Source organism: Anneissia japonica, unplaced genomic scaffold (assembly GCF_011630105.1).
Source record: "Anneissia japonica isolate Jap-2015-1 unplaced genomic scaffold, ASM1163010v1 scaffold287923_len1623670_cov205, whole genome shotgun sequence".
NCBI lineage: Eukaryota > Metazoa > Echinodermata > Crinoidea > Comatulida > Comatulidae > Anneissia > Anneissia japonica.
Window position 1 is genome coordinate 340,849 of NW_022721637.1, and position 20,876 is coordinate 361,724.

Sequence of the window (20,876 nt, forward strand, 5' to 3'; positions counted from 1 at the left end):
TCTGTTTCAGTACACCGGGTTATCCCCCTACTCGTCTCGAAGGATGTACTGGGTTCACACAGGCCATTGTATGCACAGTGGGCCTATGGTTTGTAGTCCTTATTCGAACCAGCGCTGATATTATGGCTATAGTTTGCGGTGCCCCTGCTAACCGCTCAGCCATTCGACTCACCATCTTCATTAATTATTATTATCAACATTGTATAATCATTATACTTGGTCATTATCATCATTATTATCATCTTAATAATAATCAAACAAAAATAAGTTTAGCTATAACATGCAACAAAAACAATTAAATGTATACCAGATCTACCATGTTGGCCTACAAACAGTAAATTAAAATAAGTATATATTATTTATATTGCTTTAATTCCAACCTTGCAGACTTTCACCAAAGAAAGGAACCAAAGAACTGTTTGGCTTGGGAAAACAGATCATCTGATTGGTCAATCATTTGTATTCACTGTAAGTGTTTAAATGTTCTTCACAGTAGAAAATCTAAATCATTTGAGTGTTATTTTAAATAGCGCCCTCTATAAATCAAAAGAAGTTTGTAAAAACTTGCTGCATCAGTTACTGCTTGATTACTTGACTAACCACAAAAATTTTGTTTGCTCACCGTAAAAGCTCGAATTGAAGCCCTTGGTCGGGCCCTTGGCCACTGTAACATCAATCTGTATCATGGAGCGTATTTACCGGCAATAGATCACCCAAGCTACTGTATAACCCAAGTGTATTTTTAATTTATTACATGTACAGTGAAAAGCCCATGGCCTTATTACCAAGGCTACAGCTTTTGCAAACTAAAGAGGGGCTTTTCGAGATGTGCTTCTTCTCATTAATCCCATTGGGCTTATTAACCACACTCATTTTATTTATCCCAACAGTTTGAAGCTGTCACTAAGTGCTTGCCAACAGAAACTCTAGTGAAGATGGTCACTGTTGAATATGGCAAATTCGGCCTGACACCCACAAAGAAAGTTACAGGTATGCCAGTCTCATAGGGTTTTATAAATATTCCTAATGCATACATTACTCAGGGGTGTGAAACTATGTGGAAAATAAAACCACCTTAGGCCCATATCCAGACATTTATTCAGAGGTAGAAATGTTTGTTGAAGCTTTCACCATCTACTACCACACAAATTTTTTTTAAATTTTTTTATTTTATTTCAAACGTATTTATACAGGATTAGCCTCATACCACCCCTTTCCCAACCCATTTACTATCTCAATCCCAAATCAATGGGGCTTCCGTTAACATTGGTGTTTATGTTAGAGTAGTCTTTGTTTATTTTGGATTAGGCTAAACTATACAATTTATTTTATACAGCTTTTCAAATTTGTGAGATTTTTAGGGATTGATCATGAACAGCATGGTATACTGCCCTCTAGTAGTAGTCATTTGTAATGCACAACAGTTTGTTTGAATATATAATGTGTCATGGTAACATAGACAAAACCAATGGTAACTGAAACCTGATTGGTCCACTGTCTGCTGATACTTGAGAATAAATGTAGGCCTATTCAATATATAAAACCTTCTTGAATAAATTCATCTGGTTGATGCTATTCGCCTAAGTAATAAAATAATTTAATTTAAATAACTCACTGCATGGTCAATGCTCGCAGAAGTAGCAGCTGAAATATAGCAAGTAAGTTATGTTTGACAAAAAAAAAATGTTATTATCAAAATCTTAAATGTAGATTTCTATTAATTTTATAGATAATGATTTATCATTGCGACCTAATGAAATTGAGATTGTTGAACAATATCCGAGTGAACGCTCTACAATATCAGTTGTTATTCAGTGGATTGCTTGGACTAAGAGAGAAATATATAATGCCGAGGAAGTAACAGCCTATCATATACACTGGGGAAATATGTCTACATCATTCTTCCCAATAATAACTGCAGGCAATGTTCAAGTACAACCGGTAATATTAAAAATCATTACCTATTAAATAATAACAATAATTGTTTGGTTTATGTATTCAAACACATAAAAGCATAAGGCATATAAAAAACATTAGGATATGTATACAAATACAAAATTCTGTAATGTATCCTAATCTACAAAAGGCGAACATGATCAAATTCAAATATAAAAATATAAATTGCAGTAAAGACAAAATTAGTTATAAAAATTTATATACAAAAAATTCAGTACTGACATTCAAATCTGATGACTACAATTTCTATTACACTTGGATTCACAAGAAAGATACAAAAATTGAAATATAATAATTTAAAAATATTTATTGATAATAAAAATTACAGACCAATTACAAAAATATCAATAAAAAAATATATACAATAAACACTCAACCTTATATAACACTCGAATAAGAAAATAAAATAGGGATATCATTAGAAAGACAATATAATTATATAGATTATAATTATAATAATTAAAATTATATAATTACTAATATTATTTAAAGTATTTCAAAATCATATTTATGATAGTTTGAATTCTCAAACACTTATTACCCTTATAAAGCATTTCCAAAATTTTAAATATTGGGATTTTTTTAATTAGAAGTCGGGCTTTTAACTGTTAGGGTTACCCTCATTAATTAAGACAACATTTTTTGGTAAGACTGTAAATGGCCTTATCAACCATGTTTGTACTAATTCTGACTTCCTTTTTTCCACAGGACCAATTCAACATTACTCTGCCTGAATTACTGCCAAAAACGTGGTATGGAATACAAGTAAGTCTTTGTTTATCATGGGTGACCCTAACAGCGATCCTAGCATAAAGGGGCCCTTCACAAAAAAATAATAATAATATATCAATCAGAAAAATACCAAATTGATTTCTATGCAGCATATGAAGAAGAAAGTTCAATAAAAATTAAATTTACAAGATACTGGACATAAAATAGTGCAATATTCTGTAATTACATTTATTTAAAATTTGAAGACACAACTTGATAAGCATATTACAATTTAATATGCAGAGGGTAACATATAAACTTTCAATAATGTAATAAAGATCTAAAAATGACAAGATATGTCAACAAATTGAAATATTTCTGTTTTTTGAAAGGTTATTGCAAGACGTGGAAAGACTGACAAACTTGACTACGAGATGTACAATTTCAAAAAAATTTTAACAAGTAGGTTTCACAGTTTGATTTACATAATAAAGCCCTATCCAGATTATCACATTTGCTTAAACAAAAACTGTTGTATGCCCATATATTATTACTGTATTATTATTATTATTACCATGATGTTCCTATATATGGTCATGATGTGATGTCATCATGACCATATTTAGTCATGTCACATGTTTTTGTCAAAGGTGGTAAGGTTGGCAAATAGGGAGCTTTCGATTTGTGCAACAACGCGACGCTAGAATGGAATCACTCATGCGTGACCGTCCTACCGGGTGTCCTATGTTCTCTGCATACGTAGATTTTACCAAATTGCATCCTAGAATCCACGCAAAGAGGAGAACTTGTCCAATGTAAAGGATAGAGCAAAGTGTATTACTTTAGAAGTAATAACTTGTATAAGCAGGATTAAAACCTGAAAACAGTTTATTTGCTCCTTAACTAGACTGGGTTCCAGTCCCTAATAATAATATTTATTTGACATTACACTTTTACAACAGTAGCAGTACACAAAAAAGTGAAAATGCTTAAAAATAAATCGATTTTGGCACCAATGGTATTCCATATTACTTATTTGCATGGCGTTCCATAGTATACTTTTTCTGGGATTTGCATCAAAAAGTTTCGCGACATAAACTGACGCTGGTGGTGCTTTCCGAAATGTGCTAATACTACAACAAATCAATAAATTAGAGACTTGTGGCAAGTCTACTCCTTAACAAGAGTGCGGTAGACTGCCTGTTTCTTAAGAGAGACCGGTGATCCCTGGAAAATCAAACAATGCTCTACTTCATCATTTTTCTTTAGGCCTGGCACTCACTGCAATTGACGGTCGTCGGCCAACGTTATTCTATATAGAACGCAGCACAAGGACGTACGCATAACAGATAATTTTAATGATGATCTGTTTAGACTGACACCGACATTCTCACAGGGAGCAGAGTTGAATTTGTCAGCCGACATTTGCACGACCGTCATACGGCACAGTGAGTGCCCCACTTTAATGTACGTTCAACCTTAGTTCCTCTGAAATGTATAAATAGTCTGGCAACCTTCTATTTATTACATCTACATTTTTGTAGTGGACACTCCAGTACCATCCATCATGGAAGAGGTCACCCAAACGTACTTGTCACTACCACCGACATTAGCGATGCCTTCCTCAAGTTCATCAACTTCATCTAACATCATACAGATTGTGATTCCTGTCTGTTTCTTAGTTGCTCTGCTTGTTGTAGTTGTAGCCGTATGTTGCCGTTGTTTTATAAGGTACAGGACAGGTCATAAATCATTGCTACCTGGCGAGGAAATGGTTCTGAATTTGTATGAGACTTATGCTCTGAGACAAAGCACTCATCAACAACAAAGGTACCAAATTTATTTCTTTAAATAATATAATAATAATAATAAAAATAATAATAATAGTGAATTTATAAGATCTCTATGCGCTTTTACAGCCAGAAGTGCAATAAATTTATTTTAGTGATTTGCCTAATATATAAATGTATGTAGTTATATGAGCTAATAGTCAGGATCGAGGAAGGTTGCATGGTGTAAGACGCTTTAATACAGCATGAAGGAAGAGCTTTCTACGTCATACATAAATCACAAAATATCACACACATACTTCTATGATTCCAGCTATTATTTTTTTTTTTTTTTATTATTATTATTATTATTATTATTATTATTATTATTATTATTATTATTATCATCATTATCATGATGTTCCCAGCCCAACAGCACCAGACAGATGGGAAATTCCAAGTTCATGCATACAATTTCAAGACGTTCTTGGTGAAGGGGCATTTGGACAGGTTACCAAAGCTGTTGTTGAAGGGTGCTGGTTGCGGAATTCTCACCTCACCGGTAGTTTCATTTCAACCAAAGGTGTCAACAATGAACCAGTGGTTGTTGCTGTCAAGGTGTTGCATGGTAAAAATGTTACAATATTCTTTATTACAGTACAAAAGTTACTGTACATTACTTAACTATTGTACATTAAGAAATAATAAAGTAGTGGTTCATTACCAGGATTCCTTAAGGGGTTTTCTTTGAAAGCCTGAGGTACAAAGGGAAACCTTAGTGCTGTCTATAACCGAAGCATTCCAATTGGTGTATTTCATCATTGTATGATATTTTTATGCAAGAGGAGGCTCTAGTTTAGTTTATTAGAGGGTTTTTGCTCAAACAAGGGGGTTTGCTGATATCCAACTAGTTATATGGGCCTTGAATACTGTAGAAATACTGTTCAATACTGATAACTGAACAATATTAACTATATTCTTTTATTTGATTTTTTAGGTTTTGCAGATAGTGGTGACAGACAAAACTTTCTACGAGAGATTGATCTGATGAAAGCTCTTGGGCACCACCCAAATGTTGTAAGTCTGCTGGCATGCTGTACGCTAGAACAGCCGATCTGCCTAGTGGTGGAACATTGTGAGCATGGCGATCTCCTGAATTATATACGAATTCACAGAAATAGGGTAAGCATCTAAGAACAAATGGATGTTTCTGGTGTAGAAGTTCCTCCCTCCCAATGTGGTGGCTGGAAAAGTTAAAATTATTACAAATATAAGATTTTACATGCCTTTATTAGATTGAATTTAAACTAGTTTTTTTTTTCTCTAAATATTTGTTCATATGGAAGGAGATGCAAACAGAAGATACAACAAATACCTTAAGTCCTCTTACTCCAAAGGATCTTCTATCTTTTGCAAGACAAATTGCACTTGGAATGGTAAGAAAATAGGTTTCTTTTGAAGTAGATTCCTTTGAGATTTCCTCTAATTTTGTTGGTGAGCCTGCATTATATACCTAATGTAAAAATCTACCTACCTGTGATTGATTTGTGATGCAGGCTTGGCTGAATTACTGTCAACATCATCACGCATGCTGCTATGAAATTGTAGTTCAGCTATGTTCGCCGTTGAAAATATTGGCGGATACTAGGAATATCATTTTCTAGGAATACTGATTTAGAAAAATTTTTCTTTTGATGCAGGAGTATCTATCACAAAAGGGGTTTGTCCACCGCGATCTGGCTGCAAGGAATGTTTTGGTTGCTGACAATAAAATCGCCAAGATTGGAGATTTTGGTTTAACTCGCTATGTGTACAATGACAAAATATATCTGAATAGGAAAGGTGGGAAGTTACCAATCAAGTGGATGTCAATTGAAGCCATCTTTGACCACGTTTTCACAAGTAAATCTGACATGTAAGTTGCAAGTGGCATACGCAGGGGTTCATTGAGTGGTTGTGTTCATAGCTGGGTGGGTGTGGTGTCCATTGTGTGCTTGGGTGGGCTAGCCTGTAACCACAGGGTTTCTATGGGTCAGCTGAACCCCTTCTATAAACAGGACATCACTATCTGGTAACTGTCCCCACACCATTGAGGAATATAAATATAGAAAGATAAATATTAATATTAGTTTAAGTTTCATTAGCTTGTTTTTGAATTTTTGGGGGTTTTTTTTAATCGGAATTTTAATGTTTGTGCATATTAATTAATATCAAAAATTTTAAATAATAATTGTAACTAATTAAAATAATAATAATGTTGACTATTTTAATTGATCTTAATAATGATAATGACTTATTGTAAATTTAATTCAGGTTTTCTCTTTTGTAAATTGAATCCCCAATTCAGTCTCTGGCTGCTAAGGATTTGATATTGTAGTTGTTTTGTTTTGAATTTATGAATAAAGATACCGAGATATATATATATATTACAGTAGGGGTGTGCTACAATAATTATGCGCTAAAATTACTCCAGTATCCTACCAGGTATTCTGGGTGGATAGAACTGAGCAAGTGGACAGTTTGAGACTTGAACTCGTTACCTCTAGATTTGAAGTGTGATGGCATGCCACTGCACCACAATCTACATAATGATACAGTGTGTTGTACTTTTGGTAAACATGTTTTTCTTTCTGTTTTGTAGATGGTCATATGGAGTATTGTTGTCTGAGATTGCCACGATGGGTTGTTCACCATATCCAGCAATTCACAACAGGGAGCTGTTGAAACTATTGCAGCAGGGATACCGCATGGAGAGACCAGAAAACTGCTCGCAGGAACTGTAAGATAGCCTGTTACATTCTCTTGAGATAGCAGCAGATTCAATACTCGAACTTGCATGCTGTACTGAAAATTGAGGTCCATTGCAGTAACCATACAAATACATCGATTCAAATTTTTTTTTGTCATATACATTTAAGATACACATACAACTGCTTTGTTCCCTAAAGCTAGTTGTCCATGCAATCGTTACACGCTATTGCTGACAGCTTTTGGAGATACTGATTGGTTGGTCAAATTGGGGAGCCTTCCCAAAATGCATCAGCGACTGCTGCGCAGTACAACAATTGCACTGAAAACTACAGTAGCAAAATTTATCACTAACTTCAAAATCTATATTTGTTTGTTTAGTTACAGCATTATGCTGTCCTGTTGGAATGACAGACCAGAGGATCGTCCCACTTTCACCGACATCCGATACCATTTGGAAGACATGTTGGAGCAAGGCACAACATACTTGGATATCAGCGTCGATCCGTACCGTGACTGCTTCTGCCATTCAACCAGTACATCATCAACTGACAGTACGTTAGGTCTGGAGCCTGTCCACAACACAGAGCAAACAGCATTCATAAAGCCAATAGTGCCAAAAGAGAAAGAGCTTCTGGAAAGCAAACTGCAGTGTTTGAGTAAAGAGAGTAGTGATTTAAGCTTTTCAAAAAACTGTAGTGCAGATTCTGGAGTAGTGGTTTCTGATGATTGCTTTAATAGATTTTCATTGATGAATAAAACTACAAATCACTTATTTGTATGAGAACATTTTGTTTATATTTAAAATATCTATATCATCAACAAACAACTGTACATATTTGTAAATGTTCTTGTATAGTAATTAGAGTACACGATATCAACATACTGCACATCATGATCCGACCAGGGCAAGAGCATCCGTCAGTCGACCTTCTGAATTCGTAACTACTCATCGGTAGAGTTTATTTGAACAGTTCTTTATGTATAGAAATCTAACTCAATACCCATCTCAGTTCCTGAGACTACAGGATTTTTCTCATTACTAACAACAACCTCACTCCGCATCGCTAAGCCTGATTATGAAACTTATAAGGCATAACTGGGTTATTTGGGAGAACTGTGGATTTTCTACAGACAGGTCAACCAGTATAAAGAACATAAATTTATTTTTTTAAACTAACTCTGTTTTCTATAAATTATTTTCTATTTTCCATTCTGACGCTTATCATTATTTCATGGTTATTTCTATGGTTATTATCATTATAATAACTGTTACCACAGGCTCAAATATATCATCGTAATTATTATTGTTGTCTCTTTGTCAAATACCTTATGCGCTAATTATGTTAATATATGAAGTAAAATACTCTCTTATAATATAAGATGAAGTAAGCCACAGTAGGATACTATAACTGAATAATAATTATTATTATTATCTGTGTATTATGTCCAGCTCATTGTTTTGGCATTGGTACATGTCATGTGTAAATGCAATGTTTAATATGTATTTTAAATGTGAAAACGAAAAATAAATAATTATATATATATGATATTTTATGATTATTGTGTTAATGAAATCTACAATGTTGCATGTTGCTTGTGTCCCAGGCAAGATACTTATCTACGCTTGTCTCTCTCTAAAGGGGTACCGGCATATGCTGGGAAGGTACAACCAGGGAACAGTGAAATTACTGTATTACTGTAATTTCACTGTTCCCTGGTACAACAGACAGCTGTTCTGGAGGAGTGGCATTCTTTGCTGCCTCTACCCCTCCTCTCCATTATCCATCCTCTTATAGTTTTCCTCGGTTAAATATAACTGGTGGTGATGAGAATGTTTCTTATGTTGAGGGTGAGTGGGAGAAGGATCATGTTCTATAGACTACTAACGAGAACTCATTGTAAGCGTCCTATGTTACCATTTTACTTTTTTCTCTAATATAATTATGTCATCTATTTTTTTAATTTTTTACATGTTTCTGATGGTTGTAATCAAGAAAATTGGAATCGAGCAAATGGATAATTTCAACTATGGTACCATTCTTAGCTCCATTAAAAAACATATATATAATAAAATAAAATAAAATAATAAACAGTTTTATTAAAATCCAATATAATTATAGCCATTGTCTTATTTTTTACACGTTACTGAATATGATGATGATGGGGATCAAGAACATTACCGAGATTACAAGTCTAATTAGAATTGAGCAAATAGATAATCGTATCTTGCTTTTTGTGTTTAGTTCGTCACCGGTAACTTCCTTCCATGAGTTATAAAAAGTTTGCAAACCCTGCATTACGAGAGGGCGCTGTGTAATCGAACATCGGTACTCCAGATCTCAGTACCTTGAGTTGTGATAAACAGTTAGGTTCTGTACTAGTTATAGATAATTATTTTATTCAGGGGACCAAGTCCCCGGCGTGCAAGTCGCGAGAGTCCCCCGATCTTCTGCAAATTTTTGATATTTTCGGGGTGTTTTTTTTTACTATACAGTATTAACAGTAGTCTCCCGGTCAGTGCAATTATGATTACTGTTATTGTATTTTGGGTTTATTATGCAAGATGAGCTTTCACAATTGACAAGCAAACAGCTACATTTTAGGATCATACATATTAACAAATGCTCTGCTTAAATCGGTCACATATATTGTATTTATAACGTGCTGGTGAAAAGATAAGTACATATGTAGGCCTATATATATATATATATATATAAATACACGAAGACGATGTGTCCACGTCAGGCGCGGATGGGTGGGGGTGGGCATGAAAGCCCATGAGGGAGGGCCGGAGAGGGAGAAAAACTTGAGTTCAGTGCCGATCTAGCAGTGGGAAAAAGGAGAGCTCGATTGTTTGCCGCTTATTTACATCAACCATGTGGGGCGGAGGTGGGCGTGGACATCATATTGTGGGCCCCCTCCCCCTCAGAAAATATCTGGATCAGCCCCTGCACGTGTGTTTCGAAACATATATTAAATATAATATTGCGCAGCAGTAAATAAAATGTTGATTTATATATAGAAACACTACAATTTATTGCAACAAATGTTTTGACTACACCTGTAGTCCTTGCTGGTCTTTGTCAGCTTTTGACTTATGTCAAAGTCACCATTTCATGTATCTGAATATTCATTATTGTTGCACGGTATTATATCGAATTTATACATGTCAGTTTTATGAGAGTATTATATCGAATTTATATATATATTGCCTATATATATATACACACATACATGTCAGTTTTATGTATATATGTATATACATATATACATATATATATATGTATATATGTATATACATATATATATATATATATGTATATATGTATATATGTATGTATGTATATATATATATATGTATGTATATGTATATATATGTATATATATATATGTATGTATGTGTATGTATAGTAGGAATAATGTCAAAATATATATGGTCTTATTGCTCAGCACAGAAATTTTCCAGCCCAGATTTTTTTTTTTTAAATCCAACCCCTGAAAAGTGTAAGCGGAAGGAAGTTCGCTTACAATTTTCTCGTATTTTATCTGTATTCATCGAAGGTGGTACACCACATTTCCTTAGCGGTAACCGGATGAAGTTACAACTGTTATCGGTACTTTGTCACCCCATGTCAAACCGTCGGCGGGCTACAATTAAATTTGTGTCCTGCTGATCGGTCACTGAGTCATACAACATTAATAGCTGTTTGTAACAACGTTCCATAACATAATATTTGCGCAATTGATAATGCATATTTTAAAGTGGTTATTAGTTGACGTTACAATTTATTTCTACTCCGTATTAATCCATCTGGGGTTTGTAGTAACGTAAACATCCTGATCACCTTCGAGTACAGTAATTGGTTGTAATGCACTGCGTAGCATCACTTGCATGTATGCGCAGTTTACGCGCAACTACGACGACTTTTTGGCAGCGAAAGCTACTTTAAAGTAATCATTTCCAGTTAGGACCTTTCCTGTTTATTGGAATATGATTGGTGACACGGGAGAGCCATTATCCAAGTCTTTGGCAAATTAATACAGGTCCGACAGATGCGAACGTCTAATAAAATGAGTTTGACTTGCGTTTCATTATCTTACTTGAATGTCAAGGACCTTATTAACACAAAACAAGTAGCTATTGATATAAATATAGGCCTATTTAATAGGTAAATACAAATGATTAGCGTAAAGTAAGCTTCATTGGCCAGAAAAGGGGGAAAAAAGCTTAATATTTTGTCTACATCTGTGTGTTTGTTGACTTTTATGGCTTAAGTGAAGTTCCATTAAAGACGGAAACTCCAGTAGTGGAAAGGATGCCCCAACCGAATGTGAACTCGAGATTTCTGTTGTTTCTTAAATATTTATGGAATATGCGAACACGTGTCCTTATGACAAGTGTAAAATACTCGGCGCAAAAAAAAATATATTTCTTTCCATACACATTAGCCATGTTCTACTGTTGTTGTTTTTTTCTTCTTTTGGCCGTCTGACTTCATCAGTTTATATTTCGTGACATGACATACGTGCAATACTACGATGACTATACTACCACTAACGAAGGACTAAAGTGTTGTCAGAAAGCTCTGGTAAAGTCTGTATTAACCAAGAACAATGTAGGCGTAGGCCTGTCTGTATGACCGGATGTCATTCATTTGAATACTGTATGTCATAGCAGTAGGCCTATTTTTATTATTCCAACTCCATCCTCCGCGCCGTCCAAATTCCAAGGACACTCAAGTAATTATAAGTGGGAGTCGGGGAGAACTGAACTATTTACGTATTTAATGAATATCTTCCTAGACAAAACATCGTAATAATTATTTTATAAAACTCCTACAACTATCTTTAGAACGTCGGGTTTCTCCTGGGACTATGACGCAAGACTGCACTTGCTTCACAGGGGTAGTCTGTGTCGTTCCGACTTTTCCCACAGTTCGCGTGTTTTACGCCCGTGGCTTAACACAATAGACATACATCGCAATTATAAAGAATAATACAAATGAGGTGATTAACTGATCATTTAAGATGATCAATATAAATATGTTATGAATAAACATTGCCCCTCAGTGGGAGGGGACGATAGCACATTGCGTCATAACTAGAAGAAAACGGAAGTACCCGTCAGATTTTTAATAACTCAAAAAACGACACGTGAAAAATAGTCAAAGGATATAACTTTCAAAGAAATTGATTCATTTATTAAATTAATTCCCAGAACATAAACATATAATTAATTTATTAATTAACTCACACATCGTGCTGGTCTATCTCATTCTAAATTCTGTTGCAAGGCCTAACTTTATTAATAAAAACAAAGAAAGTACAGTATAGGCCTATAGACATTGAAAAAAAAAACACGCACACAATGCCAAACCACAAAAAATCACGACGAATATAGCTACCGTATATTAAACGAAATACAATATATTTTTTCATCATTAATCATAAAAATACCGGTATTAATTAGGCTTATTATTTGTAGCAACAAGGTAGCAAAGACTACCGTAACAAGAACCACATTGACATAACGATATCCAAATTTAAGTATTTAAATCAAAAATGAAAATGTTTAATGCAAATTTAAAGTTACATCAGAACTATAAAATTACAGTAATATAATACAATTTCTAATATGACCAAAGAAATAGTTCTTTGTTTGTTAAAAAGCCATATATAAAAATTAAATATGCATATTTTAAAAATGGTTATGCCTATTACTTTTAACAAAATAGAATTTAAATGTTTTTAGAATAAAGTACATATGCCTTAAATTTACTTGATTAGAAAAAAAAAAGATTTAGTGTCCGCAAACTGTTCAAACGAGGACAAAGAAATGATAAAAATAAAAATTACATTTCAAAAAGTTATAGGCCTTCAGACATCAGTTGTATTTTGTAATGATCGAACGAAAGAAAACAAATGCAAAGGTTTATTTAATGTTTTATCAATATGAAAAATAAAGTGTTGCGTGGCTAAAGCCGGGATCCGGAGCAAAACAATGTACAAATACAAATTGAATGGGTATTTGAAAATATAACCAAGAAAGGCTAAAATATACCAACAAAAATGTTATTCGCTGGAGCCTTGCTTTAAATGATTTTAGTGTACCACGTGCTGGTCTGGTCTTTATAAGGACCGTTATGTTAATGAGACGACATAACGGTTCTTCTCGGGAAAATTCACTTGATTTAACATAGGCGTAATATCAATAATAATTGTAATAGGCCTATATTATAATATACAGGGATGGCACAAATCCAAAATAATCGTGCACCTATAAACTTAAGCATGGATCTTATTAATAGATCTATGACTTAAATAACAACCACGGTAGAACTAAAGCAATTTTATTTTCTTTGCTAATGGAATTTAATCAGATCTGCTTATCATATTCAAAGTACCTAGCGTTATTAAGTCAGGCATTTCTGTGGAGCCGTATATAAACTACAGATAAACTAGTATTCAGTGGTATCAGTAGATATGAATGTACTTAAGTCTGGTACATGACATATTTTGTAGCCACAGATTAACAGTAATGGAAAAAATCAGACTATATTACACCATGTAGATATAATGAGATTAGTATAAATCCATGATTGACAGCCAGGCTAATGAATTGACTCAGTATTTTGTAAATGGTTATTTCATTGTTTTATATCTTTTTGTAAGTTCTGTAATATTGTGGATGTACCATAAAATTGATGCGTACCGCTGATGCTACAGCGATTAAAATGCAAAAATCTGTCTGTCCCGTATTAATTCCGTTGAAAGAGCGTGCTAAACGTCCTTAGACTTTCATTCCACAACTGCAGCATGGAAAATCCGTCACTGAAACTAGGGGATATGTGCAGTAGCAAGAACACTCTACCGTTTGCCATAGGACCAAATATATTTGTAAACAAACAATCAATCAATGTCAATCAATCAATTAGTCAATCAATTAACCAGTCAGTTCATTAGACAACCCACACATTAACGATATCCATTTCAAACAATGAGAGCGAAAATACCTTAGAATTTAGAGAAAAAACAGGCAAAACCATCAAGAAGATAAATAAATGTCATATAAACATTCATAAGGTATGATCTCAACATGTAAACAAGTACAGTGTCATTCTTTGACATAACCAAGGGGTAGGCCTAAATTGTAAACGTTATCACTGCATAGCTATCTAAACACGCACGCATTGCAAGACAAGACAATGACAGTTAGCAATAGCTAAGAACATAGTCAACATTGGTATATAGAAATTTAACGAAAATTATACGCAGGCCTATATATTATAAATCTTATACGTTTTCTATAGTATAAACAAATAGATAAACAATATGACAGCGCTAAAATAGAAACATGCGATGTCATAACCGTATCAAGCAGCTATGCACCGATCTCCTTCATGTGTATGAAAAGGTGTATCTGGCGGGATTCGAACCTGCACACTCTCGCTGTCAAACGAATAGGCCTATCAAAACTTACGGTACCGAAACTTACTATGAAAACGATATAGGCCTAAAGATTTTTAATAAGTAAATAACATTAAATATTGTTAGTAGAAATTACATTCTAATCCCATCGTCCTGGGTTCAATTCCAGTGACTGCATGACTTTTTCTCCACTCCTTAAGCCAAAGAGTCTTGGTAAGTTTATAAAGCATCGTCCACTGTATTTGGCGAGTTAGTTGTTATTATTATTAATAATGATAATAATAATAATAATAATAATAATAACAATAATAATAATAATAATAATAATAATAATAATATATTATCATATACATTAAATTAATAATTAGAACGATAAGTAAAATTTTGAACCAGGCTCAGTGTCCTTATTTTTTTTTTTTTTTTTTTGCCGATTTCAGGCTCAAAATGTTCTTATTTTGTTCTTAGTTTTACACACTTTACAAACGTAGGCAATTATTATTGTAAAGCAGTATCTGTACTGTATTGTAGAGGGTATTACTTAGTAACACCTACTGCAAATAACGTACGGATAAGATGATGATTTTTCTAATTTTTTTTCTTTTATAAAAACCTCATTTGACATTTTTACCTCAGCCTAAATTTGTTTTTAATTTTTTCTTAATTTTTTTGGCAATTTCAGCATCAATGTTCTTAGAAAAATGTTTTTATATAAAAAATTGTAGGCCTATTACATTTTTATAGAATTTTATGTTTTGTCGATTTCGATATTTAGAATTGGGTTTCATCACTGTGCTCTTGTAGTTCTAACTGTTTTATAAGGCTAATATAGATGGTAAACAAAACCAAATTAACAAAACGGTAATTAAATCGTTAGGAAGTAAATATCAGAAATGAATGCACCTAAAAACCAGCTTTAAATATAAATATAATTATGTATTTAAAGCTAATTACTCGAGCATGATGTTACGTCATCATTGCATCAGGAAAACAACATAGCAATGCGTTTATCAATATCGTCATTTCGCCCAGCTTGATTACCGTAATTAAAGTTAAGCAGCGCTTTTATAGGCCTAAATTTATATAAGAATAATCTGGTGAATCCGGCATGTTAATCAAAGTTAAATAAAGTTTTTTGAAGATACAGAAGGCCTATACTAGTTGTGTAGCAGAATGAAACAACACGATGATCATTGTTCTCTAATTGGTTGATTGCAGATGAGTTTCTGATGAGCTGGCCAATCAGGGGGTCCAATTATTGTGACTAGACAGACCTCTCAGAATCTCAGACTAATTGTGGAGAAAAGAAACTCACCATTTCCGACTGTATGCTCACCCATACTCACCTTATGAGCTTTAACATTACTGACCTACCACGAAGCAAGCGATCCGTTCCAGCCTCAATTCTGTCAAATAACGTACAACATACAGCGAACAGCTGTAAGTAGTTCACGAAACGTCACATTCAAGTTTGCGAGAGATCCAGTAGGGTGAAAACACAATAATTCGTGTTCTGATGTTAAACGTAATATTCGTGATATAAGTTTCCCCGAGGGTGGTGTTCTTGTGTTTCTCGATACGGCGCACCTCGAAGAAGTCGATATGAGGGCATGCATGCTTGGCACTAGGGTGTTAGTTATAATTGGTATTGTGCTGGTGGAAGTTGACGCAGAAACAAAGAATTGGGACAATAACATGGAGAGTAGAATACTTCGTTTCTTTGGTTTGAAACAAAAGCCCAACATTAGTATCAATGCAACGGCTCCCCAGTATATGATTGATATGTACCGACGCATTGAGCTTCAGCAGAACACCTTCACCTCCAGGTGTGGCTTTAATGATAATGACATACCCGGTAACACCGTTAGAAGTTTGCAGAACACAGGTAGGCCACTATAGATAAACCTAGTATTTACAATATTCAATTAGCATTTATACATTTGAGTATCATTTTTATGGTAAAACATAAACAATATAATATTATTTATTATTATTATTCAAACTATTCAACTTATACGCTAATTTTTCGTTATATTTACTTAGTTAATTAATGTTATCCCATGACGGTACCCCGTGTTTGCGGATGCTTTGATAATTTGTCGCCACGCATCTCTGCCAAGCATGGTATTCTTTAATTCGTTATTTTTAACTGCCACTAAAAGCACGGTACCGTACGAGCTGCTGTGTTATTGTGTTGACAATGATAGTTACTTTTTACCATGATGAAACCAGGGAGATGATGAAACTGAGACGTTAGCCTGCAGCTCCCCGTCCCCCACTGCTAGGGAAGATAACTTAGAGTAGGTCTAACTCCGATTACCTCAGTGAAGGGGTTTAGCCCACTTAGTAAAAAAACTCTACCTGTCTAATCAATCATTATTTGGGGCCTCAGGAAGTCGTTTGTATAAAAGTAAGTCTATATACTATTCCTTGGTCTATATACAGGCCTATAATAAAAATATGGGTACACAGTTACTACAGGCCTAAAAGTAAGCCTGATATAAGGTGTGAATAATTCCTTGGTGTCAAATTTACAACAAAAATTTTGCGGACCACCAGGACTTTTTAAAGTACTCACGGAACGAAGCAATTCCAAAAGAATTTAACAATAAATTTTACGGGAAACATTTATTGTGATGTATTGTTAGCTCATGGTAACGCCGTTTAGTAGGAGACTTGACGTAAATGTGCCTGGAGCTAAAGTAAGGCCTGTCGAATGACTTGTCTTGGTCTTGCATACGAATATTTCATTTAGATTTCTTAGTTGCTCCATTTAACTTCAACGAGCTAACATACTATTATAGCTCAGGATGGATAGGTTAAAAGTTACGGTACCCGTCGGATGTTATAAATACAGGCCTAATCAATTATGTCACCTCGCGGAAGAACGATTAATAATAAGAATAATATCATCATCGTCATATACTTCATCATTATCATCGTTATTAATATCATCATCATCTTCTTGATCGTTATCATTATTATAAATATATTTATTAAAGCCTATTATTATATCATTATTATTATTATTCATTAAATCTATCAATCATTATTATTATTAGATTATTAGTGTAAACATTTAACAATATTAAGATTTTTTTCATTAATTAATAATAATAATAATAATAATAATAATAATAATAATAATAATAATAATAATAATAATAATAATAATAATAATAATAATCATAATATTAATTAATCCAATTTTTTTTTTTGCAGGTTTGGGCATGCGTTCAGCAAGTACCGGCAGTGGACGATTCCACCAGATTCTTTCTTTTAACCTTTCGGCAATCCCTGTATCAGAAAGTATAACTAAAGCCGAAATCATTCTCGGAATGTTTGAAAATAAGGAGCCAAGGAATAATAGGCCTATGGAAGTTAAAGTGACCCTCTACCAGATAGGTAAACGAAGAAACAATAATAATTTACTGGAAGATCAACCAACGTTAGACTTACATTCGTTACATAATTTTACATCGGAGTCCGATGAATACGCAGTTGTCGATATTTTGAATATTGTCGAGACATTTCGCGAACTATCGACAGAGAATCTTGCGTTGTACGTATCATTTGATTTCGGAAGTAAGACATTGGACTTTTCGGAGCAAGAGCGCCTGCTATCTAGCCAGACATCATTAATAGTTGTTTCCATTGATCACGAACAATGCAAAACAAGGATTCGTCGAGACGTCGTAACGAGTGACGTTCACGAGAACAACCCAAATATCTGCAAGAGGAACCAACTCCTGGTGAATTTCAATGACGTTGGGTGGGATGATTGGATCATTGCGCCGATGACGTATCAGGCGTATTACTGTGCCGGAGAGTGCCCCTTCCCTATGAACGAGAAACTTAACACCACCAACCATGCCATCATGCAAACACTGGTCGTGTCCCTAGACGGATCCATCGCTTCCCCAGTCTGTTGCACACCAACTAATTTATCTCCGATTTCGATGCTATATTTTGATAACAATAATAACGTTGTGCTTCGACAGTATGAGGACATGGTTGTCCAAGAGTGTGGTTGTAGGTGAATGGACATTGTATCATTGTGTTGTTTATGTTTGACCATGGGCTTCTTTTAGACGCAATAAATTAATAATTCATAGAATATGTGTAGGCCTATAGTACTGGCAGTATACATACACTCAAGATATACTAGTGATGTATTCTTGTGTCCTTAATGGATACGATAAAGTTATTTAAATGAACGCATAGTTATTGTAATTCTATTCGTAGGTTAACATTGCATTCCAGGGTAAGGTTTGTGTAATGCCGACGAGAAGGGGTAACGAATATGTTAAATGGGGTCCACTTTAGTTCCTTGGCGGTGAAGTGTCACATAGGTCTAAAAGAAATAGGCCTATTATTATCAAAACCACGTTATTTTGACCAAGAAATCCATCAGATACCGGTACTTTAATTTAACTTCTCTGATCATAAATAGATCCGCCTCTGAGTACGAGACTCATATTTACAGTCTACATCGTCTTCATCCATTTAACAGATAAACTTACTACACTGAGATAGACCTACATAGGCCTATACGTAATAATAGTCAGAGGACTATGCAAATTACATAGACAATGGACAATATAAAAGCACTTTGAGTACTGTTACCTGTTAATGTACCGGTACTGTAATCGACTTTAAATTAAGACCACTTAAACTTCTAAAGACTCATTTTATCGTCTAGACGATCTTTTCAATATCATCGGTTAAAACTAGGTCCTTGCAAGTAATTAGTCCATTGTTTTCCTATTTTCCCCGGAAACCATTTGTATTTATGAATAATGTGCAATATTTTGTTTGTATGAGGGGAAGTTTTTTTGTAATTTAGTTAAGTTTATACTTTTTATACATATGAAAACTAAAAAAAGTTTATTATGCTCGGAATAGATTGCACACTCGTCTGATTTTTCGTACGTCCATGTCGAATGTATTGTATTGGTCGCTAGTTAAGAGTTAGCGGTTTCAAAAATTGAGAATTTCCTATATTAATATAACAAATGCTATTTACTTGGAGGATATTATTAATTAAATAAAATGCTTGAGCGATCAATATGTTTATAGAATGCATTTCCTTTGCTGTTTGAATAAACATTTTAGGCCATTAACATTCTAGCACTCATTTAACACATTCACTCTATGCTTTTTGATTACATTATGTTTCCATGCAGTGAGCCATGTAAAGTTGGGCCTACCCCAGGGCATAAATGAGCCGTATGCAAACACGACAGTGAGCGTCATGCTTGTGAGCAGCCTTGTTGTAGGACCAGGATGAAACACTTCGTGAAGATGAAGGGGATCCGACGATACCGGCATTTAGTGCCGTATCTAGGGTCTTGACATAGGTGGGGGATGCGGAGGTGGAGTGGGGTACTCGATGATTAAGTGAGGCTGCGCTAGGTCACAAAAATAAGGTGATATGAGATGAGTTTTAACTACTTTGTTTGATTCGGACATTTTTAATGGGGGTGGGGGAAGGGAGGTGGCGAATGGGGCGGGTGTGCGCATCCTATATACACCACTGCCGACATTGTTTGAATCGGAAATTGTGATTTTTCACAGGTGTCGCTCAAAATCGTTTGTGTTGCAGGGGAGAAAAAACCCCGAAAAATATTACACTTTAGGGGTTTCAGGTTTATTTAATCGATTTTAGAGTCTACTAATATGTAGAAAATACATAATTTGTTTTCTCCCCGAAGAATTATCGTTTTCCTCTCCAACGGGAGGAAGAGGGGGCAGCTCCCTCCGACGCTGGCGCCACCCCCCCCCCTTGTTTAAACCTGTATAGAAAATACAATACAAGGCCGATCTAAACTCGCACTACACAGTACACACTGCGAAATCATGCGAGAAAACATCATTTAGACTAGCAGACGTGTCGAGAAACATTAAACAAACAACGTAACGCTACTGATGTTAAACAGTATTTTGCGGTCAAGTTTACTTTCACTTAATTGTAAAACGTTTTTAGGCCTATTAAGATTTTGTTTTAGCGTACCTCACGTTGACTCATCGTACGCTATAATCATGGTGGTAGGGCTTTTAAAGTGTGGTTTTGTGACTTGAATCATACAGACCTAAAATTACGAACAAATCAGAGTTACGAAATAAAATGACTTTGCTGAGGGTAATGTCATTCATAAGTCAGGTACAAAGCTAACATACAATACTTGGCACGATAAAACCACACTATTAAATACTTTAGTTGCTCATAGTTGAATCAAGTAAACAGTTAACTTACAAGAAGAG

General features: G+C 34.5%; 2 protein-coding genes across 10 annotated transcripts in view; both read left to right on the plus strand.

The window, feature by feature from the left end:
• The window catches only part of LOC117111633 (vascular endothelial growth factor receptor 3-like), a 33,979-nt gene extending 24,724 nt beyond the window's left edge, over window positions 1-9,255 (plus strand). For all 9 annotated transcript variants that reach the window (XM_033254580.1, XM_033254582.1, XM_033254584.1 and 6 more), the window contains 12 exons: window positions 388-468; window positions 891-990; window positions 1,730-1,941; window positions 2,665-2,721; window positions 3,060-3,129; window positions 4,212-4,497; window positions 4,865-5,064; window positions 5,434-5,618; window positions 5,783-5,872; window positions 6,137-6,351; window positions 7,078-7,215; window positions 7,566-9,255. In XM_033254580.1, the coding sequence (XP_033110471.1) occupies window positions 388-468; window positions 891-990; window positions 1,730-1,941; window positions 2,665-2,721; window positions 3,060-3,129; window positions 4,212-4,497; window positions 4,865-5,064; window positions 5,434-5,618; window positions 5,783-5,872; window positions 6,137-6,351; window positions 7,078-7,215; window positions 7,566-7,968 (2,037 nt within the window). In that variant the 3' untranslated portion in view covers window positions 7,969-9,255. The remainder of the gene's footprint in view (window positions 1-387; window positions 469-890; window positions 991-1,729; window positions 1,942-2,664; window positions 2,722-3,059; window positions 3,130-4,211; window positions 4,498-4,864; window positions 5,065-5,433; window positions 5,619-5,782; window positions 5,873-6,136; window positions 6,352-7,077; window positions 7,216-7,565) is intronic.
• A 6,553-nt stretch (window positions 9,256-15,808) lies between these two features.
• LOC117111675 (univin-like) lies at window positions 15,809-19,672 on the plus strand. The gene is made up of 2 exons (XM_033254651.1): window positions 15,809-16,497; window positions 17,835-19,672. The coding sequence occupies exons 1-2, from the start codon at window positions 16,215-16,217 to the stop codon at window positions 18,650-18,652; spliced, it is 1,101 nt and encodes a 366-aa protein (XP_033110542.1). The 5' UTR covers window positions 15,809-16,214; the 3' UTR covers window positions 18,653-19,672.
• The last annotated feature ends 1,204 nt before the right edge of the window (window positions 19,673-20,876 follow it).

Coding starts and splice junctions, on each gene's coding strand:
- LOC117111675 (XM_033254651.1), top strand. CDS start 16,215: ATGAGGGCATGCATGCTTGGCACTAGGGTGTTAGTTATAATTGGTATT. Junction 16,498..17,834: donor TAGAAGTTTGCAGAACACAG/GTAGGCCACTAT, acceptor TTTTTTTTGCAG/GTTTGGGCATGCGTTCAGCA.